Source organism: Mus musculus, chromosome 15 (genome assembly GCF_000001635.26).
Source record: "Mus musculus strain C57BL/6J chromosome 15, GRCm38.p6 C57BL/6J".
Taxonomy (NCBI): Eukaryota; Metazoa; Chordata; class Mammalia; order Rodentia; family Muridae; genus Mus; species Mus musculus.
In genome coordinates this window covers 99,619,942-99,646,281 of record NC_000081.6, presented here as the reverse complement: position 1 = coordinate 99,646,281, position 26,340 = coordinate 99,619,942, and the positions used below count along the sequence as shown (strand labels likewise).

The 26,340-nt window shown below is 44.9% G+C and overlaps 1 protein-coding gene across 7 annotated transcripts in view; it reads left to right on the top strand.

The window, feature by feature from the left end:
- The window catches only part of Racgap1 (Rac GTPase-activating protein 1), a 31,161-nt gene extending 5,375 nt beyond the window's left edge, over nucleotides 1-25,786 (top strand). Inside the window, exons 2-18 of one of the 7 annotated variants that reach the window (NM_012025.7) lie at nucleotides 2,759-2,889; nucleotides 3,311-3,399; nucleotides 6,463-6,668; nucleotides 8,508-8,644; nucleotides 10,081-10,150; nucleotides 11,987-12,040; nucleotides 13,487-13,567; nucleotides 14,085-14,202; nucleotides 15,043-15,173; nucleotides 17,484-17,648; nucleotides 19,725-19,820; nucleotides 19,901-20,099; nucleotides 21,939-22,044; nucleotides 22,223-22,355; nucleotides 22,590-22,713; nucleotides 23,958-24,063; nucleotides 24,818-25,786. In NM_012025.7, the coding sequence (NP_036155.1) occupies nucleotides 3,315-3,399; nucleotides 6,463-6,668; nucleotides 8,508-8,644; nucleotides 10,081-10,150; nucleotides 11,987-12,040; nucleotides 13,487-13,567; nucleotides 14,085-14,202; nucleotides 15,043-15,173; nucleotides 17,484-17,648; nucleotides 19,725-19,820; nucleotides 19,901-20,099; nucleotides 21,939-22,044; nucleotides 22,223-22,355; nucleotides 22,590-22,713; nucleotides 23,958-24,063; nucleotides 24,818-24,893 (1,887 nt within the window). In that variant the 5' untranslated portion in view covers nucleotides 2,759-2,889; nucleotides 3,311-3,314 and the 3' untranslated portion in view covers nucleotides 24,894-25,786. The remainder of the gene's footprint in view (nucleotides 1-2,758; nucleotides 2,890-3,310; nucleotides 3,400-6,462; nucleotides 6,669-8,507; nucleotides 8,645-10,080; nucleotides 10,151-11,986; nucleotides 12,041-13,486; nucleotides 13,568-14,084; nucleotides 14,203-15,042; nucleotides 15,174-17,483; nucleotides 17,649-19,724; nucleotides 19,821-19,900; nucleotides 20,100-21,938; nucleotides 22,045-22,222; nucleotides 22,356-22,589; nucleotides 22,714-23,957; nucleotides 24,064-24,817) is intronic. The other 6 variants (XM_011245646.2, XM_030248592.1, NM_001253809.1 and 3 more) reach the window with 6 other exon arrangements.
- Nucleotides 25,787-26,340: the final 554 nt, after the last annotated feature.

The window sequence follows — 26,340 nt, the reverse complement described above, 5'->3', positions numbered from 1 at the left end:
GGAAGAGTAACAAACGAAAGAAGCTGGAGGATTCTGTTTTTATCTCTACTGCTGTCACAGAATACTTACACTGGGTAATTTGTGAAGAATAGATACTTTGTGTGTGTGCACAGGGACCAGGTCAGCCTCCAGCGGTGTTCTTCGGGGAGCTGTCCATGTGGGCTTTGGCTTTGTTTATTTGAGATAGGGTCTTACTATGTGTGACCTTAACTCGCAGAGACCTTGGCTGCTTCTGCCTTCCCAGTGCTGGGATTAAATGATGGAGAGAAAGGCTTGCGGCTGCTCTCTGAGGATCCTTCTATTGCTTCCCCAGGTCACCTGCTCCGCTTAGAGTCTGTTCCTCTCTTTCATTTTGTGTGGGGTAGTGTTGTGTATGTGGCATGGCATCCCGGTGCTGGCTTCGTGTTTGGTTGTGGGATTGCGCTGCGGTTGTTGAGCCGGTGCAGGAGGGCCCTTATCCCCTGAGCCGTGGGTGCTGAGGATCAGACTTGGGTCCTCATGCTGGTGCAGCAGGTTCATCATGGTGAGCTCTCTACCTCTCCCACCCCCAGACAGGCATTTATTTCTTAGCGGTTAGAAAGTCCAAGATGAAAGTGCCAGCAGACGGCTTGGTCAGGATTTCCCATTTCCACGCCGCCGCCTTTTTATGATCTCCTGTGGCAGAAGAGCAATAGTGCCTTCAGGAACCTTTCCAAGGACACCCCAGTTCCTTGACATCCTAGTTCTGCTGCATAGGGAATTCAGTTTCAGCTTGCATTGTGGAGAGGCACAAGCAGAGAGCGTCAGGCCAGGTCAGGCCTTACTGTCATTTAAGACACATTTTTGATGGTTATTTTGAGATGAGGTCTTGTCATGTACCCCCCTGGCCTGGAGCTTGTGACCATCCTGCCTTTATCTCTAGTACTGAGCTTTTAGTGTACAGTACCACGCCTGCTTGAAAATAGTTTTTGCCTGCTGTAGTGGTGCACACCTTTAATTCCAGTGACAGGCAGATCTCTGGGTTCCAGAACAGGTCTTAAAAACAAGAAAAGCCACTCCTCCCATTTTCAACATCATGGTTGCCACAGAAACTGCTCGTCCGAGTCCCTTAGCAGAAGGTTTCTTGTTCTGAATTGCAGGGCACACTTATGATGCTGAGGTAGAAGCAGGGTTCACTTAGGATTCTGAGGTAGAAGAGATCAATGTCCCGTGTTAAAGCTGCTGGCTAGTGGCCTCCGTGTTTACTGGAGCCAGAGGAGATGATCGTGTGAGTCGATGCTGAGTGTTCTGCTCTGCAGCACCTGCTTGTGGGTTTGTTAAGTCTGTGGACCTCATGCCTTCCACGTGTCTTCTGCTGGCCTCACTGTCTGATGCGGGGTTAGTCTGTCTGGTTGCTTAGCAGCTTACCATGGCTAGTTGCCTGGAACCGGGTCTGTCTCCAGTTGAAGAGCATGGCTCAGCCCAGTTCAGGTTAAACTGCAGACAAGCTTGGAGCTGCTAGAATTTATTTCATTTTATTTACTATTATAGCAGCTGTTTTATAACTACAAATGAATATTTCTGCAGTGTTTAATACAAAATATTTTTATGCTCACACATTCCTTTGTTCTTTGTGGGGTTTGGGTTTTTTGTTTGTTTCTTTTCCTTTGTCCATTTCTTAGTGTCATAGCTTGCAGTACAATCTTACATTTACAAAAATTGCTAGAAAATCAAAATAGAGTTCTGAAACTATTTTTCAGATAGAGTGGTCACTTAGAGCATCGGGGGTAAGGAAAGCATGAGAACCTCTAATGGGTTCTGAGAGTGTTTTATTCTTGAGTGAAATTTGGCTATTTTCTTTACTTTATAATTTCTGTCACATTCAGTAAATGTCCTTCTTGACCACTAAATGAACTTATTTTTCTAATCCATTCCTGGCTGAAGACTGTTTGGAACAGAGCTGCCTGGAAGGCCTGAGTTTTTAATGTACTGTTTAGCAGGTCTTTGGGAGAAAACACAAAGCCTGACATTCCCTCTACAGAGCACGCTACAAATGGTTTTCCTTTGCCCTTGTCACTGTGAAGGTGGTGTATTGTCTCTCTGACGCCTGTGGTATAACATAATCCTCCGCCTATACTTAGGATAAATTTATTAGACACAGTCCCTGCATGCAGTCCAATAGAGAGCCCCGCACTACAGAAATAATTCTTGTGCTGCTGAGCTGGCAGTTTCCCTACTTAATCACTGTGTGATGTCACCTGGGCCATTGGTGAGAAATGTGCTGACCACGTCCTGCCTTTTAAGAGACAGTTGTGACAGGATGTTAGCCAAAAGTGAAATTAAAAATAAACATTCTAAGTTACATTATAGGTTTTCAAAGTCTGAAAGATTAAAGTAACAAAAATGTTAAGTTAGAGCCGGGAGGGCGTGGTGGCACACGCCTTTGATCCCAGCACTCGGGAGGCAGAGGCAGGCGTATTTCTGAGTTCGAGACCAGCCTGGTCTACAAAGTGAGTTCCAGGACAGCCAGGGCTATACAGAGAGAAACCCTGTCTCGAAAAACAAAACAAACACAAAGTTAAGTTAGGTTTGAAGAAGCACATTTTGTGGTGTTATTTACAATCCATTGACATGCTCATTCCTACTGAAGGCAGTTAGCACCAGCGTCTTTGTGAGGAGTAAGGGACTCGCATAGACTAGGCAGGGAAGGCAAGCGTCCTCAGTGGTCCTAGTGCTTTCTAGTTTGTAAGTCCATCTTTGGTTTTGTTTTTATCTTTTTTTTTTTTTTTTTCCGAGACAGGGTTTCTCTGTGTAGCCCTGGCTGTCCTGGAACTCACTCTGTAGACCAGGACCCAAACCCAAGAGATCTGCTTGCTTTTGCACCTCAAGACTAAATCTAAAGGTGTGCACCGCTACAGCCTGGCTTTATAAGTGAGTCTTTTATTGCAACTTCGATCTGGCACATGCTTGTAATCTCAGCATTTGGAAGGCTGGGGCAGGAAGATTGTGAGTTCAAGGCCAGCCTGAGTAACACAGTGAGAGATTGTCTTAAAATATAAACAAGCAGCCTGGTCGGATGATGTATGCCTTTAATCCTAGCATAGACAGATCTCTTAAATCAACGGGGGGGGGGGGGGGGGGGGAGGAGGGAGAAACAAAAAAAGAAACAAAAGGAAAGACGTTTTAATATAACTTAAGATCACGAAGAATTGTCGGCGTGAGATTCTTACGATGTGGCTGCAGAGAGGAGAGCCCAGGTGTCGGCCACTGGTGGATTTACTAGGTTGATGCAGGATCTTTTGTGAGGGGGAGAAAGCAGCTTCCTCCTAATGTATATTTGATTTCTTGGCAGAAAGATGGATACTACAATGGTGAATTTGTGGACTCTGTTTGAGCAGCTTGTGCGCCGGATGGAGATTATCAATGAAGGAAATGAAAGCAGTAAGTCATCCTGAGCCGGGCTGGGGAGGGTGGGGAGCAAGCATGGGGGACAAAGTCAGAAGGCAGCCCAGCAGACCTGCTTCTCTATAACGCCTAAGCGTGTTGCAGTCCAAAAGCTGGTGTACTTTCAGGTTCCCTAAAAAATAACAGATGGCTGCTTATGGCCAAAGGCAAAAGTCGGTTGCATTGTGTTCTGTGTTGGGGACCCCATGGGAGCCAGAGGAGGGCAAGGGAGCCTCTGGAGCTGCAGGTACCAGATGTCGTGAGCCTCCCGGGATGGGTGCAGGAAGCTAACTCAGGTCCTCCCTACCCCCAGCCGCTGTTTTTACGGGAACTTTATGTAGTTAGCTAACTTTCTTGCTTTCTCTCTCTCTCTCTCCTTCTTTCTTTCCTTCCTTCTTTCTTTCTCAAAGATTTATCTATTTATTTTATGTATGTGAGTACACTGTAGCTGTACAGATGGTTGTGAGCCATCATGTGGTTTTTGGCAATTGAATTTTTAGGACCTCTGCTTGCTCAGGCCCAAAGATTTATTTATTATTATACCTAAGTACACTGGAGCTGTCTTCAGACACACCAGGAGATCTCATTACGTCACACATTCTGCCAGCCTTGCTTTTTTACTTTCTTCTTCCTTGGGTGTCTTTTCATAGAGTAGTGAGTATTAATTGCCATTTTCTTATTCCATGAAGTGGGAAAAGTCTGGATTTCTCAGCATGTTGCTTTTTTTCCCTTTTTAAAGAGGGTTGGTCTTGGGCTGGTGAGATGGCTCCATAGTTAAGAGCACTGACTGCTCTTCTGACGGTCCTGAGTTCAAATCCCAGCAACCACATGGTGGCTCACAACCATCTGTAATGAGATCTGACACCCTCTTCTGGTGTGTCTGAAGACTGCTACAGTGTACTTACATACAATAATAAATAAATCTTTGGGCTGGATTGAGTTGGGCCGGAGTAAGCAGAGGACCTGAGTTCAATTCCCGGCAACCACATGATGGCTCACAACCATCTGTACAGCTACAGTGTATCATATACATAAAATAAATAAAAATAAATCTCTAAAAAAAAAAAAAAGAAGGTTGGTCTCATACTGTGGCCCAGACAGTTGAAGTCATGGCAGTCCTCTTGCCTCAGCCTCCTTACTACATGCACAAAGCCACCTCATGCAGCTCTGTTCCTCCTGCTCCCACATAGGCCGGCCTCCAGTTCACTGAGTAGTCCAGGCTGGTCTAAAAGCTCTGTTTTTCCTGCATGTCTGTGTGAAGGTATTGCATCCCCTGCAGCTGGAGTTATAGACAGTTGTGAGCTGCCATATGGGTGCTGGGAATTGAACCTAGGTCTCTGGAAGAGCAGCCAGTGCTCTCATTCACTGAGCCATCTCTTCAGCCCTAATTTTTGATGCTTGATATTTACTTTGCCTAAGATAACTTTCATACTATCTTATTTTGCTAAATTAGTCTGCTGCTAATAGAAGTTCCCTTATGACCCACTTATACCTTCCTTCTCTCCCTCCCTTTTTTTCCTCCTTCCTTCCTGGTTTCTGGAGACAGGGTTTCTCTGTGTAGCCCTGGCTGTCCTGTAACTCACTCTATAGACCAGGCTGGCTTCAAACTCACAGAGCTCTGCCTGCCTCTGCCTCCTGAGTGCTGGGATTAAAAGTGTGTACCACCATGGACCTGGCTCAATTTCTCTCTTTTCTTTCTCTCTTTCTTTCTGTCTGTCTGTCTGTCTGTCTCTCTTTTCGGGACAGGGTTTCCCTGTGTAGCCCTGGCTGTCCTGGAACTCACTTTGTAGACTGGGCTGGCCTTGAACTCAGAAATCTGCCTGCCTCTGCCTCCCAAGTGCTGGAATTAAAGATGTGCATCACCACTGTCCAGCTTCAATTTCTCTTGAATGAGTTTGTATACTAAATTGGAAGACTAGACACATTAAAATTGCTTGTATGTTGTATATTTCTGTACAGGTTTAAATTTGTATAGCAAAAATACCCTACCTAAAACTCCCATAAATCTGGTTGCTTCATGTGACTGTGGCTTAGTTTTACCCTGTAGGATGTTGGTGGAGGAGACTGATGCTTAGAGATAGGCTGAGGTTAACTCGGGCCTTGTAAGGCAGTTGCACTTAGGACAGTCTTTCCCAACAGCAGGAGATAAAATGAATGCTGCCAGGTGTCTTGCTTTGAGGTGCTTGCTTTGAGGTGCTTCATGCTGCTTAAGAGTGTTGTCTTTGCAGACGTTTGGACAGTCTCCACTCTGCCACCAGTGACTTTCCAAGAGCCAGTGTGGCCGTTTCTGCTCTTACCCTGTGGTGTTTGCTTACCCTTCAGGGCCAGCACTGTTAAACTGGCTCTTGATTTTCTTTTTCCTTTTCTTTTTTTTTTTTTTTTTTTTGGTTTTTCGAGACAGGGTTTCTCTGTGTAGCCCTGGCTGTCCTGGAACTCACTCTGTAAACCTGGCTGGCCTCGAACTCAGAAATCCGCCTGCCTCTGCCTCCCGAGTGCTGGGATTAAAGGTGTGCACCACCATGCCCTGCGGCTCTTGACTTTCTAATCATATTTGTATAATTAATTATTACTGAATAGGATTATCGGTCTTCGATATCTATCATATTTATCCACATCTACTAGAGCATATTGTAGCAGTTATACCTGAATTTGCTGTTTAACTCTGGCTCAGCAATATGTGACTGTGAAGGAGGTTGTTTTTATTTTATGTGACTGTCCTGGTGTGTGACAGCTACCCCAAAGGTATCCCTCTTTGATTGCCTTCTGTTCAGGAGCTTTCAGCATTGGTGACATCTGGAGCCAGGTGACTAATGCGTCACATACTCCATAGCAGATGCCCTGGTTAGGCCAAAAGTGCATGACCTATTGAATCAGGCATTGCTTTCCACTAAGCTGCTGTCCGCAGTGAACAACAGGGTTTGTTCCTGGTCATTTTCAGATGTGTTTGACCATATAGTCCAGCAAGACTTTATATTTGGGATGAAGCTAACTATAGGACCTATTTATTTGAGCAGCTATATCTTTGCTATTTGGATTATTGAAGTTTTTACCTGTCCTCAGTTGAATTCATCCAGGTTGTGAAGGACTTCGAGGACTTCCGAAAGAAGTATCAAAGAACCAACCAGGAGCTGGAGAAATTCAAAGACCTATTGTTGAAAGCAGAGACTGGGCGGAGCGCCCTGGACGTGAAGCTGAAGCATGCCCGTAATCAAGTGGACGTGGAGATCAAGCGGAGGCAGCGCGCTGAGGCAGAGTGTGCAAAGCTGGTGTGCATTGCTTTGCTTATCAAACTGGTGATGGGGTGGGAAGACGTGGTTTGGTGAGGTTTCTGCTGAACATGCAGACCCAGTTTCTCTTCTACATGAAGAGCTCACTTGACATCTGGCATGTGATTAGAGATGAAACTGAAGCCTGTGACTTCAGTTTCATAGATTGAAACTTTCAGTCTTTTCGTTTGAAAATTTATTTTCTCCTTTAGGCTTGAAACAGTTTTTCACTAGACAGGTTTCAAATGAGAGTTTAAAGAATTAAAACAAAGCAGCCAAAGATGTAAAGTTGGTGAAATGTGTGCCTGGCATGCACAGAGCCTTGGACTCCAGAACAAGAAGAGAATTCTAGAATACTTATCTAATACAATTTATTTGCTATTCTTGGACTGCAGAGATGGCTCAGTGGTTAAGAGCGCTGACTGCTCTTCCGAAGGTCCTGAGCTCAATTCCCAGCAACCACATGGTGGCTCACAACCATCCATAATGAGATCTGACGCTCTCTTCAGGTGTGTCTGAAGACAGCTACAGTATACTTAAATATACTAATAAATAATTTTTTTTTGTTTTGTTTTTTGAGACAGGGTTTCTCTGTATAGCCCTGGCTGTCCTGGAACTCACTTTGTAGACCAGGCTGGCCTCGAACTGAGAAATCTGCCTGCCTCTGCCTCCCAAGTGCTGGGATTAAAGGTGTGTGCCACCACTGCGCGGCTATAAATAAATCTTTTTTTTTTAAAAGAACAAAAAGAAAGAAAAGAAACACTGTACTCTATTAAAAAAAAAAACAATTTATTTGCTATTCTGTAGGTGTGGGTGTGTGTCTTTTGAGACAGGGTGCTACTATATAATCCCTGATGGCCTTAAACTCAGGAGTGATCCTCCTTCCTCTGCTTCATGAATAATGGGTTTAGTGATGCATGCCACCATGCCTGGCCTATATTGTTTATTATAAATTCAAAGAACGGGCTGGTGAGACGGCTCAGTGGGTAAGAGCACCCGACTGCTCTTCCGAAGGTCACGAGTTCAAATCCCAGCAACCACATGGTGGGTCATAGACATCCATAGCGAGATCTGACTCTCTCTTCTGGAGTGTCTAAGGACAGCTACAGTGTACTTACATATAATAAATAAATAGATAAATAAATAAATACATAAATACATAAATAAATCTTAAAAAAAGTTCAAGGTCAAAAAAAATTAATTCAAAGAACATTGCCCTCCTTTTATGAATTGGTGGCACTGGCCCTTTGTCATCACGGCTGTATAGCACAGGGTAAAGGGCTGGATGCAGTCATAGTCAAGCAGTGTGGTTGGAAGGCAGTGTGTTGTCTTGGTTGTCAGGGTGGGTCAGGGTACAGTGGAGGACGTTAGTCAAGGGGACTAGTCCATCGTAGCTCAGTGTAGATGCCTCGGGGTGCCCAGGCTGCATTACAGCTTTGTGTCTATTTTAAGGTATTTTGTTCCAACATGTAGAGAAATATGCGACTTCCTTCTTTGATCCATAAAAGAAGCCAGTAATTGTTCTGATAAAGACAACACTTTAAATATTCCTGCTCTGTGAGATCTATTCTGGGGCTCTCATTCTAGAGCTCTCTCCTTGGCTTAGCAGTTTAATCTAAAGGTCTCAGGGGGGATCTTGCTGTTCTAGATGGGGTTGTTCTTACTCATCAGAAGCCGGCCACAGTCTGGGCTTGATGTGAATTAATATTCTATTGTTGTAATGCCTTCCTGAAGGCCCATTTGCATAATGTATTTTAATGTCTTGTGCCTATCCATAAATTTGAGGTGAAGCTTTTTTCTCTGGCTTGTTGTGATGTTCCACTCTGCTTTGGTCTGTAGGAACAACAGATTCAGCTGATTCGAGACATACTCATGTGTGACACATCTGGCAGTATTCAGCTGAGCGAGGAACAAAAATCAGCTCTCGCTTTCCTCAACCGAGGCCAAGCATCCAGTGGCCACGCCGGCAACAATAGGTGGGGGACTGCATCTGTTGTTATCTGATCACTGCTGCACAGCTGTCTGTCAGGAGTCCACTGCTTCTTTCCGGGATGTGTGCTGAACGCAGCAGAAGGAGCCTCGGGGGCGGGCGGCTGGGGAAGGTGAGGGGGGGGAGAGGCCAAAAACCCACCCTCCATTTGCTTTCATTGTCTTTTAAGCTTTGCTTAGGGTGTTGTCTCACTGTGGGTACAGTTTTAATGTTGGTGTTAAATTACACATCAATAACTACTCCTGTACAATAACTAAGGACTGAGAAGGTGAAAAGGGCTGTTCAGCAATACTTTCGCGCTGTTTGTTCTCTGGAGAGCTCTTGTGGCTGCTGGGAGCTAAGACCAGACGATCATTTTGGTTCCGCAGTCACTGGAACAGTTGCAGCCAGGCTTTGGATGTAACACAGCAAATAGGAAGAGGCTTATGCCGTCCGAGTTGCTTGTTTTGTAGGCTGGTTGGTCCGAGGGGAATCTTACTTTGTTCGGTGTGGTGAGATAGGGCCTTAGGGAGTAGCCTGCCTTTCTCTTCCTCCCGAATGCTGGGGTTAGAGCTTCGATGCCGCTGCCCAGCTCACATGGAATCTGTAACTAGGAAAAATACATGATTCTCATTTTTTTAAGATTAAAAATATGAGTATTTATGGGTGAGGGTAAGCCATATGTGTAGGGAGCCCATGAAAACCAGAAGAAGGTACTGAGTCTCTGGCATGAGAGCTATAGAAGATTAAAGCTGCCAGGAACTGAACTCCATTCAATTCTGGAAGAATAGAATGTGCTCTTAATCACTGAGCATCTCAGCCCCACCCCCAACCCAGTCTGTATTTTGAGGCGGGGTCTTTCATATCTCAGGCTGGCTTTGAACTTCTGATCTTCTGCCTGTACATCGAAAATGCTGCAATTACCTGCATGAACCCCTATCTCCAGCTTGGGCTTAATGTCTTCAAAAGCCAGTGCTGGGGCTGGGGGTAGGCCCAGATAACAGAGTCCCAGAACCTTGAAAACTGGGCCTGGAGCTACACATTTGTGATCCCAGCGCTAGGGAAGCTGAAAATCATCTCCTGGGATAAAAGAAGTTCATGGGCAGCCTGGGCTGGAGGCCTTGTCAGAAGCCCAGTGCTGGGTAGTACTTGCTTGTAGGCAGCAGCAGCCTTGCTTGGATTCAGATTGAACCTTAGCCTGCATCCTTGTAGTACACACTCAGCAAGAAAAGCCCCATGGGCCTGGCTGCAGTACTCTGAGCTGGTCTGCACTCACGCTGCCCCGTGGAGCCCACCGAGAGAGGCTCCCTGCAGCTCAGGCTTCAGCTGTGCCCTCTGGGAGCTCGCTCGCTCTTGTTACCTGACCGGTGGGACTTTGAGGTGCTGATGGCTTTTATGTCTTATGGTGCTCTGTGTCTAACACTGTTACTGTTTTTAATCCAGACTGTCAACGATTGATGAATCTGGTTCCATTTTATCAGATATCAGCTTTGACAAGACTGATGAATCACTGGTAATAAACATTTGATTTCTAGAGTTATCTACTTTTGTTAACCTACTCCTGCAGCAGCATCTCTGGCCCTGTCCCTGGCCATCCTTTACGACGGTTGTATTAGTTGATTTGTTACAGACTCTGAGCTAGTAATTTAAAATATAAATCCACAAGCTATAAGATACTGACTTAAATATTTAGTTTCTGGAGTAAGAATGTGAAATATAGGATTTGCTTTGAGGTTGATGATCTCTGAAGGGTTTCTGAGAGGAACCTGTAGTAGTTGGTTATGTCTTGACTTGTTAAAGCTCTAGAAGTTAGTGAGACTGACCAGGCAAGGTGTTTTACTTTACGTTTTTGGGATAAGGTCTCGTGTAGTAGGTGTGTCTGTCCTGGAGCTTACTATGTAGACACAGGGAAAGCTTCTTTGCTGCTGCTGAGGTGAATAGATTTATCTTATGTCCAAATTAGTCTGGTTCTTGAGGAAGCCTTAGCCATCCTTCACATTATTAAAAGGAAACCAAAGCCCTTAACGTCATCTAGATGGGTGTGATTTAAATTACTGGGCAGCATATTAAGCAATTAAGCAATGGTTTGCTATGTTTAAACATGTTACCTTTTGTGGGCAGCAGACCTGGTGGAGTTTCCATATAAAAGGTAATATTTCATATACCTGCTGAAATTTTAGTCTTTAATGTTGAGGAGACTGGCAGTCCACTGGTAATTTATCATTTCTGTGGAAGGCTGAAACCCTGCAAACAAAATAAAGTACAGGAAATTGTTAGTATGTGATTTTTTTTAAAAATATTTATTTATTTATTATATATCAGTACACTGTAGTTGTCTTCAGCCACACCAGAAGAGGGCATCAGATTTCATTACAGATGGTTGTGAGCCACCATGTGGTTGCTGGGAATTGAACTCAGGACCTCTGGAAGAGCAGTCAGTGCTCTTAACCGCTGAGCCATCTCTCCAGCCCAGTATGTGATTTTTTGATGGAAAAGCAGATAGCAGGTACTTATCACATGCCTAGTAGTGTTTTTACTTGTTCAACCAGAGAAGCAGATGTCAATTTTAAGGTTATAAATATTGGGCAACCACCTTCTGAAAAACAGAATGATGCAGGACAGGTCTTAGGTATATAATCAAACATCAGGTGAGTTCCGAGGAAAGCCTCTGCTGTGTTAGCTGTTAAAATTGGAGCTGATCAACCCATAGCGAGATTACTTGACCGTGAATTGGGGAAGTGCAGTCCTGTCAAGTCACTGTTTGTTGTTCTTGCTGTTTCCAGGAACTGTGTTTTTAGGGCTAACCAGGAGTAGGGGAATCATGGGTAGATACTAAACTGAAGGCCAGTGATTACAATAACGGAGGTGAAACCAGACCGTGGTAAAAAGCATTCAAGGGTAAACTTGCTCTTAGGACCACGGAAGAGGGACTCCGAGGGTTATATAAGTTAAGCTAACTTTTTAAGTGACACAGTTGACGGTAACAATCACTTGAGGAAAGAGTCACATCTCACATGGTCAGTACAATGTCTTCTATTCTCTAAGTTCTAAAACTAATTAGAGAAGTAATGAGCAGTAAAGACCCAGGCTCCTGAGGTGGTCACGACGGGAGCTGACTCTCTGACCTCCCCTGTCTCTGTGGCATTGCTTCCTGAGTCTGTCACCGCTGCTTCAATATTTGAAGGAAGTCCATTAACTGCAGCTTTGGAACAAATGCCAGAGACCTTCTTCATTCCTCTCCCGGGGCTCTAAGTTCGCTAGTCTGACTTGTTTACTGAAAATTTATTTGCGTAGGATTTATGCGTGACCTCACCAAAGGAAGAGATTAACATAGTCTAATTGCCAACAGGACTGGGATTCTTCTTTGGTGAAGAATTTCAAAATGAAGAAACGAGAGAAGAGGGTATGTATGTTCTTGTTCCCCCGCCCCAGTGGGGCTTGAATGCACGGCAGGTACACTCACTGTATCTCCTCACCAAGTGCTAGGTTGTCCTTAGCTCCTGTGTAACCAAGCTTTGATTGTGACCCTTCTGCCTCAGTCTGCCAGGTGACTGGAATATAAGCCTTTGCCATCAGGCTCAGAAGTTTAGATGTTTTACATTTTATAAAATAAAGAGGTTTTTGTGTTTGTTTGTTTCTTTTTTCTTTTCTTTTCTTTTTTTTTTTTTTTTTTTTTTTTTGCCTGACATCATGTCCCACACTGTGATCCTAACACTAAGAAAACTGAGTCAGAAAGATCATAATTTGAGGCCTCTAATTAATATGGACAAGGTTGAACTACATTTCTATATCCTATTTAAAAAAAGTACAACAGGCCTGAGAGATTGCTTGCATGCAGTTAGAAGCACTTGATGTTCTTGTAGAGGACCTCGATGGAGTTCCTTCATGGTGACTCACAAATGTCTGACACCCCAGTTTCAGAGGATCTAACGCCTTTAGTGGTAGCCTCCATGGGCTATAGCCATGAGTGTGGTATGTACACATGAATGTAGGCTAATACTAATGCACATACTATCAACATAAACATGAAGAGAAAAACCAACCAGCAAAAATCCCCATTGGTAAGTTTTTCTTTTTGGGAAATTCGGATACAAAACTGACACATCTCTAGACATTATTAAACAAAAGCACAAAATGTAGGTCAGCTGTGGTGGTGCCTGCTTTTATTCCAGGCAGAGGCAGGTGGATTTAACACAGCCTAGTCTTTGTATTTATTACTATTGTGTGTGTGATGTGGCCATGTGAGTGCAAGTACAAGCACACTTACCTCAGTGTGTGTGGGTGCTCCTCTCCAAGCCCCTGTGGGTTCTGGGAATTGAACGCAGGTCCTCAGGCTTGCACAGTGAGCATGAGTCCTGTAGGGGCCATAGTGATACTGCTTAAAGTGTGACTCAGGGCAAGATTCTACTTTATTTTATGGGTCTGGGCTATATCTTCATATAGTAAGAAAGAATATATTTGAGTTTGTTTTGAGTTGTCATGTGAATTTTTTATACAAACATTTTGTGCTCTAATGTATGCTTCAGAAGCAGTGTGTGCATAATGGGATATGGAGAGCTATCTGTGCTGACGTGCTTAGCGTATTTGATGTGTTTCCAAAGACTTCATGTCCTTAGATAGGATTACAGTTCTACTTTTTCTGATTCTGTATCAAAAGCTTGTCTCTTTTTTTCTATAGCTCTGAAAGCATTTTTGTGTTTGTTTAACAAATGGGCCATGAGAAAGAGCACATTGTTACTTATTGTAGCCCTGGTTCTTGGAGCTTGCATGTAGTTGTCTGATAGGATTACTGTGTTTTCTGGGTTTCAGTTCTACTTGACACTGAAGTTTGATCTTATTCCCTCTCCAGCGCTCCAACAGTAGACAGTTCATCGACGGCCCTCCTGGGCCTGTGAAGAAAACTTGTTCCATTGGCTCTACAGTAGACCAGGTAAGAGGGGTTGGGGCCAGAGAACTGGGGTCCTAAACACACCTGGAGTCAGTGGCTCTGCACAGTGTGGTAGCAGTCGGTATTACTACAGTGTTATTTGAGGAAGTTAGAGAGTTGTTCTGTATAGTAAGATTGCCCATGTGAGGGGACTTTGAGTAAGACCTGTCAGCTAAGCCGGGCATGATGTGATGGCGCACGCCTTTAATCCCCGCACTTTGGAGACCGACGCAGGTAGATCTCTGTGAGTCTGAGGCCAGCTTGGTCTAACATCGTTCCAGGACAGCCAGAGCTACAAAGCAGGAATCTGTCTCAAGACAAACAAGAAAAATAGAACTGTCTAGGTCTGATGGTCTTTTGTTGTGTCTGTACGCCTGCAGTGTATAAGATTTCAGCCTAAGGACTTAGGGCTGGAATGTAAATCTTACTCGGGATTTGGGGATTTTTACCTACTGGAAAATACCTGTATAGAAACAAAGTTAGTCTGTTTATCTTTCTTTCATTATGGGTTTTCTTTCAGGCAAATGAATCAATAGTTGCAAAAACTACAGTGACTGTTCCCAGTGATGGGGGACCCATTGAAGCTGTGTCTACTATTGAGACATTGCCGTCCTGGACCAGGAGTCGCGGGAAGTCAGGTCTGATGAACTTAGAGCTACATTGCCTCCTTACCGCTGCAGAGCTGCCTGTGGTGGCATCTCTATAAGCTGAGATGGGGAACTGGGAATTAGTGGGTAGCCTAGGCTTCATACTGACTTCAAGACCAGTCCTTGCATACATGGTGAGACCAAAAACCAGCTGCTCTTATAGAAGGAAGACATAGGTTTAGTTCCTAGCACCCAGAGGGTGGCTTACAGTCATCTGTAACTCCAGACCTAAGGAACCTGATGCACCCTTCTGGTCACCTTAGGTACTGCACCATACTTGTGGTATACAGATTCATTCAGACAAGCACTCACACACATAATGAGTCTCAAAAAATAAAATAAAAAGAAGGGAAAAAAGAAAAGCCAGCTGTGACATCTTGTACCTGAAAGTGAGTTGAGCCACCTAGGTGCTGAGACAGGCAAAACAATCATGTTTGAGGCTAGCCTTGGCTACCAAAACCAAACATAAATAAAACACTGGTTAAAATTGAGAGTTGGTTTCTGAGAAGCCTCTTGAGACAGGATGTGCTGGGGTGGGAGGTTCTTGCTGCCTGCCCGATGCTGCCAAGGGGTGGTGTGCTCACTGCCCTCACTGCCTGCCCGATGCTGCCGAGAGGGGGAGGTTCTCACTGCCTACTGAGAGGTTCCTCTGCTGCTCTTTACTTCTAGGGTCTGGCCAGGATGAGTGTGCACTACTAGTGGAGTATTGTAGCTTTTCTTGGAAACTCTGTGTGTGTGTGTGTGTGTGTGTGTGTGTGTGCTTTTGCTACTATCAGTTATATTAAAAGAAGTTAAAAAGAGAAAATGGGATTAAATTTGGTCTTTTTCTAGGACCTTTACAACCTGTGAACAGTGACTCCGCTCTGAACAGCAGGCCACTGGAGCCAAGAACTGACACAGACAATTTGGGCACACCTCAGAATACTGGAGGCATGCGCTTGCACGACTTCGTCTCAAAGACGGTAAGTCTGACATGGCTTCATTTCTTCTGAGGCAATTAGTGTGATTTTGGAGACAGATTCATTCTTTGTAGCCCAGGTTGGCCTCCAGCTCTGTTGTACCTTCTGCTTTGGCCTCCAGCATGCTGGGATTGTAGCACCTTCTCACCTCTCCTGTTTGGTTATCTTTTTATTTAGGGGGCTGGGGACATTGTTTCTTTTTGTTTAGCTTGTTTTGTTTTTTTCAAGACAGGATTTCTCTGTGTAGCCCCAATGCTATTGGAATTCCATCTGTGTCAGGCTGGCCATGAATTTGAGATTTACCTGCCTCTGCCTCCCAAGTGCTGGGATTAAAAGGGTGAACATCTACACGAGACTTTATTGGGCTGATTTTATATACACTCACATATGCTAATTTTATTCAAAGAAAATGACTGTTTTCTTTCTTTTTTTAATATATTTTTAATTTTGTTTATTTATTATACATAAGTACACTGTAGCTGTCTTCAGACACCCCAAAAGAGGGCATCAGATCTCATTACAGGTGGTTGTGAGCCACCATGTGGTTGCTTGGATTTGAACACAGAACCTCCGGAAGAGCAGTCAGTGCTCTTTCTTACCTGCTGAGCCATCTCGCCAGCCCAGAAATGACAATTTTCCATGTCCCTGCTGAGTGGGGGCGTGCACATGCCATGGCTGGTTCTCCCTCCACCATAAGCATCCTGGGGATTGAACCCAGGCCATTCGGCTTGGTGGCAGTGCCTTTACCCACAGGACTTTTGGTAGAGCAGTTGATGCTCTTAACTGCTGAACCATCTCTTCAGCAACCCCCCCTTTAATTTCTTTAAAATTACCTTCATGATATTGCTGATCTTAGTGTAGGGTGTCAGGTCATTTGGAGTGGGAACTATAGGCAATTGTGAGCTGCCCAATGAGTGCTGGGAATTGGATTGTGTGCTTTGCAAGAATAATAAGTTCTCTTAGGCTCTGAGTTGTCTTTGTAGCTCCATTGGCCTCTGCCATGCTGGAATTATAGGTGTGAGCCACCGTTGCCTGGCTTTGCTCATCCATTTAAATGTACAACCTGCTGACATTCAGCGTAGTCATATAATTGGGTATCTGTCAACAGTAGCAATTTTAGAACAGTTTTACCCCCAAAAGTGAAATCCTAAACCTAATAGAATTTCCCCCACTGTCCTATGCCACACCAACATCCAGTAGCCATTGGCTGCCACCATAGACACCACTCTTGTCTCTATGGGCTGTCTATTGTAAGACATTTCCTATACACGAGGCATATAGTATGTGTGCCTTTGTGTCTGGCCTCTCTCAGTCAGTCACCCCTTCTCTAGCCTGTTTGTTTTGTTTCTCTTTATTAATTTGATGAATGATGTCACCTATATGGAAAGCATATGCCGCATATCCATCCATCAGTGGACAGAGCTTGAGGGTTTTCTATCTTCATCTGCTACATATGTGCACAAATGTCTCGTAGACGTTTTTGTTCCTGTTGGATATGCGTCTCTAGAAGTGGTGTTGCTGGGTCGTTTTGTAGCTATGCTTATCTTTCTGAGGTTCTCCTAGACCTTCCCTCAGGTGGCTACTGTATTTTATTTTACATTGCTGAGTAGTGTATGACTTTCAGCTTCTCTAGATTTTGTCAACACTTACTAAACGTATGACAAGCTCTGTTCTTTGAGAATTTCAGACATGCATGTAGTGTGTGGAGACCCCGTTCTCTGGCCCTCTAAAACATCTCAACACGCTGCCGCACTCAGCATCATGTCCTCTTTTTATTTTTTAGTAATTAATTGCGTCTCATTAGTGCTGCCGTGTATGCATAGGTATGAGGATTCATGCACTGGAGCACGAGAAACGTCTCTGCAGCCTCCAGAGAACAGCCACTCCTACGTTCTGCAGCACGGGTCGGGGAAGGGCTCCTAAGGATCCACCCCTAACTGAGGAGGGATTGGCAGTTGGCCTTTTGTCTTTTTTTCTTCATCTTCCTCCTCTTCTTTTTTTTGAGACAGGGCTTCATTTTGTAGCCCGGGTTGGTTTTGAGCTCACAGAGATCCAGTTGCCTTTGTCTCCTAGGTACTTGAATTAAAGCATGTCACCATGTTCACCAGAGCACTGCTATGATTAAAATGAAGAAAACAAGACCTATTTTACAGTTTTTGTTGTTGCTATTGTTGTTGTGGTGGTGGGAATTATTATATTAGCATGTGTGATGGGCCTAAAATGTTGTTTCATACACACTGTGCGCTTGATGCATGTGGTTGACAATAACTGTTATTCATATTATTCTATGCTTCTGCCCTGTTGTATCTTCAGGTTATTAAGCCTGAATCTTGTGTTCCGTGTGGAAAGCGGATCAAGTTTGGCAAGCTGTCTCTGAAGTGTCGAGACTGTCGTTTGGTCTCCCATCCAGAATGTCGGGACCGATGTCCCCTTCCCTGCATCCCCCCCCTGGTGGGGACACCGGTTAAGATTGGAGAGGTAAGTATCATGGCAGCCAACCACCATTTGTCTGTAAAAGGCATAGTGTCAGGTTTTTATTTTAAAATTATTGATCTTAAAAAAAAAAAAAAAAAAAAAAAAAAAAAAGCCAGGCATGGTGGCACACGCCTTTAATCCCAGCATTTAGGAGGCAGAGGCAGGCGGATTTCTGAGTTCGAGGCTGGCCTGGTCTACAGAGTGAGTTCCAGGACAGCCAGGGCTATACAGAGAAACCCTGTCTCGAAAGAAAACCAAAAAAAATAAAATAATAATAATAATAAATATATATATAAAATTATTGATCTCAAATAAAATTTCCCTCCATGAAAAATGAATAGAAATAGTAAAATGTCAGAATGTTGTTTGGACCTTTCTACAGCAGGTCGTCGTCGTCGTCGTCGTCGTCCCCCCCCCCCCCCCCCCGCTCCTAGGAAGATCTCACACATGCACAGTAGCCATTCTTATAGCCTACCCCTGGCTCCTACCATTTAACTTTACAGTCGTGAACTCAAAGCTGTTCTTGTCCTCGATCTTACCTGGTGAATTCTTTCTTATTCTCTTTCTTCTTATTATTGTTATTAATATTTTGATTTTTTTCAAGACAGGGTTTCTTTGTGTTTCCCTGGCTGTCCTGGAATTTGCTCTGTAGACCAGGCTGGCCTTAAACTTGGAGATCCACCTGCCTCTGCCTCCTGAGTGCTGGGATTAAAGGCCTCTGCCACGATGCCTGTTTTATTTTATAAAAATTATCAGTTTATTTAGGTCTAGTCAAAAAACTCAAAGACTGATTTAATTACTATTATGTATGTGTGTGTGTGTGTGCATGTGCATACCAGAGCCTCTCTAGCTGTAGTTACAGGTGGTTGTGAGGCATGGGACATGGTCCTTAGCACTAGAAAGAAGGTGTGAAACTCTGGCAGTGTCAAAGCTGTTGTGTACTAAGGTACAACTTGTGTATTGTGTGTAATAAGTGCCTTGACTGTACTGTTATTCCAAATGTAAGTCCATCATCTTCTCAGCTGTGGAGCTTCTCCAGGCTGCTTTTCCCTGCCAGACCATATCACAGAGCAGCCCTGACGCTCCTGTACGGGGCTTTAGATGCCAGCACGAAACTGAGTAGTGGTTACTTCTTGTTGAGTGCAGAGCTAATGTAGGCCTAGCCAAGACTCGAGAGGGAAGAGATTGTTACCTTCAGTAGGCAAGGGGTATACTGGGATCATCCGCTCTCAAAGATCTCCAGCTCAGGATCCAGACTCAGAGATCTGCTTCCCTCTGTGCCACCACACCCAGCTTAGGCTGTGAGCTCCTCGGGGCTGGCTTTCTCTTGTCCCGAGTAGAAGAAAAGGACTTTTCTTGCTCACAAAAGTGTAGCCGGGCATGGTGGCGCACGCCTTTAATCCCAGCACTTGGGAGGCAGAGGCAGGTGGATTTCTGAGTTCGAGGCCAGCCTGGTCTACAGAGTGAGTTCCAGGACAGCCAGGGCTACACAGAGAGAAACCCTGTCTCGAAAAACCAAAACCAAAAAACAAACAAACAAAAAAAAAGTGTGTGTGGTTATATAGACCACAGCATGAAGACAGAAGTGACTAAAGGCTCTATGTAGATGGCCTCAAACTCTGCTCCTCCTGCCTCTATCTCCAGTGTGCTGGGATACACGCATCGCCCACCACAGGACCTCATGCCTGTCAGGCGTATGCTCATGTCAGGCCTTGAGCTGCACCTTACTCCTCCAAGACTCTTCAGAAATGTTATTATTTAAACTATGTATGAGTAGGGTATATACACAGGAGTTTAGGTGCCTCTGGAGGCCAGAGATGTCAGAGTCCCCTGGAGCTGGAGTTACAGGTGGTTGTGAACCCCCTGATGTGGGTGCTGGGAAGTGAACCCAGGTCCTCTGGCGAACAGCACAGGCTTTCAGCTGCCGGCCACCTCTCAGTCCCCGAGTCTGTTTTAGCACGTACTTGTAGAATAGAAGTTCAGACGCTGACACACTTTGCTAGTGTTTAGTGACAGCTCTGTGCATGAGCCCTTCTCTCTCGGTCTCGGCAGTGTAAATAACAAAGCCCCTTCTTCCAGGGCATGCTGGCCGACTTCGTGTCGCAGGCTTCTCCCATGATCCCTGCCATTGTCGTCAGCTGTGTCAATGAGATCGAGCAGCGAGGCCTGACTGAGGTGAGGAGCTTGAGCCCGGTGAGTTTGTGGTCTGCGATGGTGATTTGGAAGTTCCTAAGTAAGTGTCATCTCTATAACAGGCAGGCTTGTACAGGATCTCAGGCTGTGACCGCACAGTGAAAGAACTGAAAGAAAAATTCCTTAAGGTGAAAACTGTGCCCCTCCTCAGCAAAGTGGACGATATCCACGTCATCTGCAGCCTCCTGAAGGACTTCCTGCGCAACCTCAAAGAGCCCCTCCTGACCTTCTGGCTGAGCAAAGCCTTCATGGAGGCAGCAGGTGAAGGCAGAACTTGACTGTGGCGTCAGCCGATCCAGGGCTGAGCTGTGTTTACAGTTTACTAATTTTTCCACCACCTGTGCAGTGTCTGAAGTGTCCTAGGTACCCAGACTGTTGGGTGGGTGAGTGACTGTCCTCGCCTCCCATCATGCCGTTTCTTCCCTGAACTAGAGAGGCTAAGAGATGCTCTGTGGTTGAGCACTGGCTTCTCTTCCAGAGGGTCTGGTTTTGATTCGTAGCTTCTGCAAGGGTGGGTCACACTATTTGGAACCCCAGACCGGAAGGATCTGCTGTACTCTTCTGCCCCCTCAGGCACCACATAAATGCTGGCAACGTATGTGTACACATAAAATAAAGGGAAGAATTAAACTAACTTAGACTTCGTAGGACTCACTGTGGGTCTTGATTCTTGGTCAGGTTTTAGGTTGTCCCTTTGAAAATAGAACCAGCTTTGATTCCTTTCTTTTCCACCACAGACCTTGTTAGCAGCCTGTAAATACACTTTAAATTTGGTATTTGTCACGAGTCCTGGTACTCAGCTGTCCTCAGAATATGTTGAGAACCTGCTAACAGATTGTCGAGTTTCTGCTTGTGCCCCTACATGATAGCATCTGTGTGGTGCTGGTGTGGTCCTTTTACACTCAGAGTTACTGGTGGCCCTTTTGTCTCTGTCCACCATTGTTTTGTTTTGTTTTGTTTTTTGAGATAAGGTTTCATTGTGTAGTTCTGGCTGTCCTGGAACTCACTTTGTAGCCCAGGCTGGCCTCATACTCAAAGATCTACGTGCCTCTGCCTCCAAGTGCTAGGATTAAAGTCATGTGCCACCATGGACTGGCTTGTCCATCATTTTTAGACTAACTCCAGTCTTTAACATGGTTGAAGAGACCTGCAGACTTGGCTCCTGGTCATTGTCTGCAACACCATTTTCTTTATGCCCCTCCTTCCTCTTTTCTAATCCTGGAGTCTTGGATTTCTTTTTATTTTATGTGTATATTTTATGTATATGTTAAGAGCCAGTGAGTGCTCTTAACTGCCGAGCCATCTCTCCAGCCCAGAGTCTTGGATTTGTAGCACACACCCACCTCACGTCCTTCCCATTTGCTGCAGTCTTATCCCTAGCAGCTTCCCCTGACATCTCTGTACTGTGTTACTTCTCTCTCCCCGGTTTCTCTTCACACATTTTGTCCTTAGAAACACGTTTCCTAAGCCAGGTGCATGACGTGGTAGTCCAGCGCTTGGGAAGGATGGCAGGAGGGCCGGATGTTTGAGACCAGCTTTGGCTACATAGTGAGTTGAGACTGGAGTAAGCTACCTGGAACCCAGTTTTTAAAACTAACCACAAAACCCGCCTTTATGGCCATCTTGTGAGAAGCAGGCCCTGTTACTTTAGCATTCCACGTGCTCATTTTCTTTTTTCCTGAATACTGCTTGACATGTGTTTTGTTTTTTGCATTTCCTGACCAGCTCTTTGATTAGAGTATTTATTCCATTAAACAAGGCCTCTTTTCGTTTCGTTATCCTCACATTTAAAAATAGCACGTGGTACATAGTAGGCCCTCAAGTGTCCTATGATTGTTGATGGTTTATCACTGCACTTGTGTGTCTTCCCAGCAAATGGGTTGCCAGCTGCTTTCTCTTAACTGAGTTTTAGGAAGTTCTGACTTCTCATTGAACTGTTGGCCAGTGTCCTGCCTGTTAATGAAACTAGAGTCTGGTGCTGTCATGAACCGCATCAGAAGTTTCAGAAGCTCCGTGTATAGGTGGGCCTTTGTGGTCGATAGCCTTGAAGCTGCTGTCCAGGGAAGAGCCTGGACCTTTAATGCTTTCTTGTCATCACAGAGATAACAGATGAAGACAACAGCACAGCCGCCATGTACCAGGCTGTCAGTGAGCTGCCCCAGGCCAACAGGGACACGCTAGCCTTCCTTATGATCCACCTACAGAGGTTAGTACAGCGGATGCTTAGTCTGAGAGCTAGGGAATCTTCCAAGGAGAAGAGTGTGTGGACAGTGAGTTGTTTTTTCTAGAATGTATATTTTGGTGTATATTTAAGAGGAATAATATGTTTCTTTTTTCCCCCCACCTCCCCTGAATAATGTTTCTTAATATAATCTTTTATTCAGAGTGTCTCAGAGTCCAGACACTAAGATGGATATTGCCAATCTAGCTAAAGTCTTTGGCCCTACAATAGTTGCCCATACTGTGCCCAATCCAGATCCAGTGACAATGTTCCAGGACATCAAACGTCAGCTCAAGGTAGGGTTCATGGTGTGCACACACAGATGCAGAAGGTCTGATCTTTGCAATGCACTAACGTGGCACAATGACAGAAATAAGCCTTGCGTGGTGGGTGAGCACATGCAGTGGCCGGCTGTGCTGGGAGGATCTCCCCAGCCTGGTCTACAAGTTCTAGGCAAGCCTGGGCTGCAGAGAGACTGAGAAACACACCAACAACAGAACCTGCAGTAAGGCTGGCTCTGTGCCCTTTAGGTGGTGGAGCGCCTACTCTCTCTCCCCTTGGAGTACTGGAATCAGTTCATGATGGTGGACCAAGAGAACATAGACAGCCAGCGAGGCAATGGAAACTCAACACCACGCACACCAGACGTTAAAGGTCAGTTCTGCCCGACCGAGTTTGTGCTTCTTCAGGAGCTTGGCCGTGGGGCCATTTCCCTGAGCTTCCAGCTCTTTGTAATATCTGGGCTAGGTGTGGTAATAGAGGGCCAGAGGCAAAGAGTTGGTCACCCTCATCTGCACACTGAATTCAGTGCCATTCTGGGTTACATGAGGCCCTCTCTTAACTCCTAATCAGCCCCCACCAACTTGAAAATTCCGTCAGTTTTTCTTTTTTTTGGGGGGGGGGGGGGTTTCCAAGACAGGGTTTCTCTGTGTAGCCCTGGCTGTCCTGGAACTCACTTTGTAGACCTGGCTGGCCTCGAACTCAGAAATCCACCTGCCTCTGCCTCCCAAGTGCTGGGATTAAAGGTGTGTGCCACCACCGCCTGCCATCAGTTTTCATAGTTACAGAGTCCCATCCAATGCCATGGCATTTCTTTTCTTTTTTTTTTTTTTTTAAGATTTATTTATTATATGTAGGTACACTGTAGCTGTCTTCAAACACACCAGAAGAGGGCATCAGATCTCATTATGGATGGTTGTGAGCCACCATGTGGTTGCTGGGATTTGAACTCAGGACCTTTGGAAGAGCAGTCAGTGCTCTTACCCGATGAGCCATCTCTCCAGCACTGCGATGGTATTTCTGGGGTTAAGTCTCACTTTAGGTTTGTTAGCATGTTTTATTGATTTGGTTTCATTTTTGAAAATTGTTACTACATTTTATTTATTTTATGTGTGGGTGCATATGCCATGTGCATTTGTGGTGGTCAAAGGACAACTTGAGGAAATTGGTTTTCCCTTCCCATGATGTGGGTCCCAGGGATCGATTGTGCCTTTGCCCTGGAGCCGTCGGCTTGCTAGCCTTCCATCTGGTTCTTATGTGACGTTGCCATTTCTGCTGCCATGAGTAGAATGCTTTTATTCCCATCACATAGACATATTAAAAGCTTCTTTTTAAGAATGGTGTCTTTTTTTTATAGTATATGTAAAAGTCAAAAGTTCAGATGTTAGATGTGTGAAGTTTGGAGATTGGGAATTGTCTGAATGAGGAAGTGAATGTCAGCTGTTTGTTGAGTAGTTGGATAGTTCAGAAGATTCAAGAGCAAGTTACAAAACAAGGGCAGAAATGACCTGTTAACTGCTGCATGTCTGACCGTCAGAGGCGGGTCAGTGTAAACCATCCATCTTCAAGAGGACTTTTTTTCCCATTCACTTAAAAATATGTCTCGTTTTTATTTGAAGTGAGCTTACTGGGGCCTGTGACCACTCCTGAATTCCAGCTTGTCAAGACTCCTTTATCAAGTTCCCTGTCACAGAGGTTGTACAACCTCTCCAAGAGCACACCCAGGTATGCAGGGGTGAGGTGTGAGTGTGTGTGTGTGTGTGTGTGTGTGTGTGTGTGTGTGTGTGTATGCGCATGCGCATGCGCACTCGCGCACGCTCGTGTGCATGTGCCTCTATTTTCTCTCTCTCTCCCTCTCCCTGTGAGTGTGCGTGTGCCTGTGTGCCTGTGATTGAGTCGCAGCAGAATGCTGAGGTCAGTGCAGACCTGTAGGAATCAACTCTTTCCTACTTCTCCTACTGTCTTCAGGTTCAAGGACAGTAGTTTATTGAAGCTATATTGATGTATCTGCCTGTAGTCCCAACAGTTTAAGCAATTGGGAGACAGGAGAATCGCCATGAGTCCATGGCCAGTTAGAGCCTTATCTAAAAAGTAAATGAAAAGAACTGAACAAGAAGTGGGTACTGTCACATGAAGGTCTCTGCAGTGACCCTGTGACCTGTCCTGCTGGGTCAGCAGCACCTTACAGAACAGCTCCCTAGACAGTTCCCATGTTTAGTTCTCTATGTCAAGTAACAGTATAATTGTCTATTCAGTATTTTTCATAGAATATGTTTTTTAAAGAATTCATGTGCGTGTATAATGTGTGTGTACCAGGGCACCCACTTGGAGAACTTGCAGTTCTTTCCTTCCACCTCCATGTGGGCTCTCAGGGATGGCTCTCAGGTCGTCAGGTGCATATAGTAATTGCCTTTCTTCTGGTGTCACTCACCAGCCTGTAGAACACTTTTCTGATTCATTTTCTCTAATTTATTTCTAGATTTGGGAACAAGAGCAAGTCTGCCACCAACTTAGGTCAACAGGGCAAATTTTTCCCTGCTCCGTACCTCAAGTAAAGCTGTGTCTGCCTGTGTTTACTGCACGAGACACCCCTGTCTGCTCTTCAGCCTCCTGTGTAATGACTACTTTTAGCATTTTCCAGACTTTAAATAAAGTTGAACGCGTATGAGAGTTTGAGTGTTGCATAGCTCCCTCCCACCTGGACACTTAGCACCTTTACTAGTTGTCGGGAGCTTTAAAATAGGAGATCTTTACCAGGGCCGAAGGGGAAATGGGTATAAGTTGGGGCTCTTAGGGGGAGGGGAGAGGAGATCCCTTTGGCTTAAAGCCAAATACTGCTCATGAAATGACTTTGCTGTGGTGTCACTTAGACAATGACAGAAACTGTACCTCTTAGGTAACGTCTTAGTTATCTCAGGACAGGATAAAGAGCTGCGCAGCGGCCCCTTCTCAGAACACAGGCCTCTTCCTCCTTCGGGGACTGACAAGAAGCTTGGAGCCCTCAGCGGGATGGGCCGGGCCACTGATCTGAGGATGCTTCACTTCTGTCTGGGTTAAGCTGAGAAAGTGCCACAGGCTCTGATCTCACACAGCGTGCTGTTTCTAGCCAGCCTCTGCCTGGATTTTGCAGTCAAAGTCAGGTTGATCTGAAGCCGAATTCGTTCTGATGCCTGACCCCCTTGTTTGTCCAGTGGAGCCCATTTAAAAAGTCAGCTAGCAGTTCAGAAGACAATTTTCATATAGCAAGAAAGTTAGCTGCTTCTGTCTTTGGTGAAGTTTTTCTGTGAAACAGATCTATATATGTGAACATTGGCTTTTTTGGTTAGCATTTTCCAGTGTTCAAAATGGCTTCCTTCCCTGGGATGTTTTCTGACCCATACTAACCCTTACCTGTAACATGTATCTGGAATATTATGTGGAAAAAATAAATAGCTTTTTCAAAGTGAAAGTGATGTTGGTTTTCTTGTCCTTCAGCCTCTTCCTGATGATCTCTTTCCAATCAGTGTTTTCAGTCTCTTGTTTGCACCTCCCAGCTGAACCTGAAGTAAACCTGGAGAACTTTGTCCTCCTCCTCGTTGTCTGTTTTTCTAAACTGAAGCCCTAGATTTGTTATCTTCTTGTTTGAAGGAAGCGTTTTAGGAAAAAAAAAAAAAGAAAAGAAAAAGAAAGAAAGAAAGAAAAAAATATATATATAAAAAAACTTTTTAAACCAGTCTTTAGGGATCAGAATGGTGCAGATTTAAAGGAAAAAATTGCCGCTGGCTGGCTGCCTGGAACACCCTTCACTGCTGGAAGTGACTCTGGCGTGAGCCAGGATGATTAACTGAGGGCACCTGCACTTGGAGCTCAGAAGCTGGTGAGCAGAATGTATCTAAGATTGAACACAAACAGTTGCAGGCTTAATATGTAGCAGTGGAGAGAGGAGGCAACCTACTGGCTTTTTTCCCAGGAGGGGGCAACTCTCACAGCAGGGCCCATCTGCCTCAGCAAATTGACAGAAGA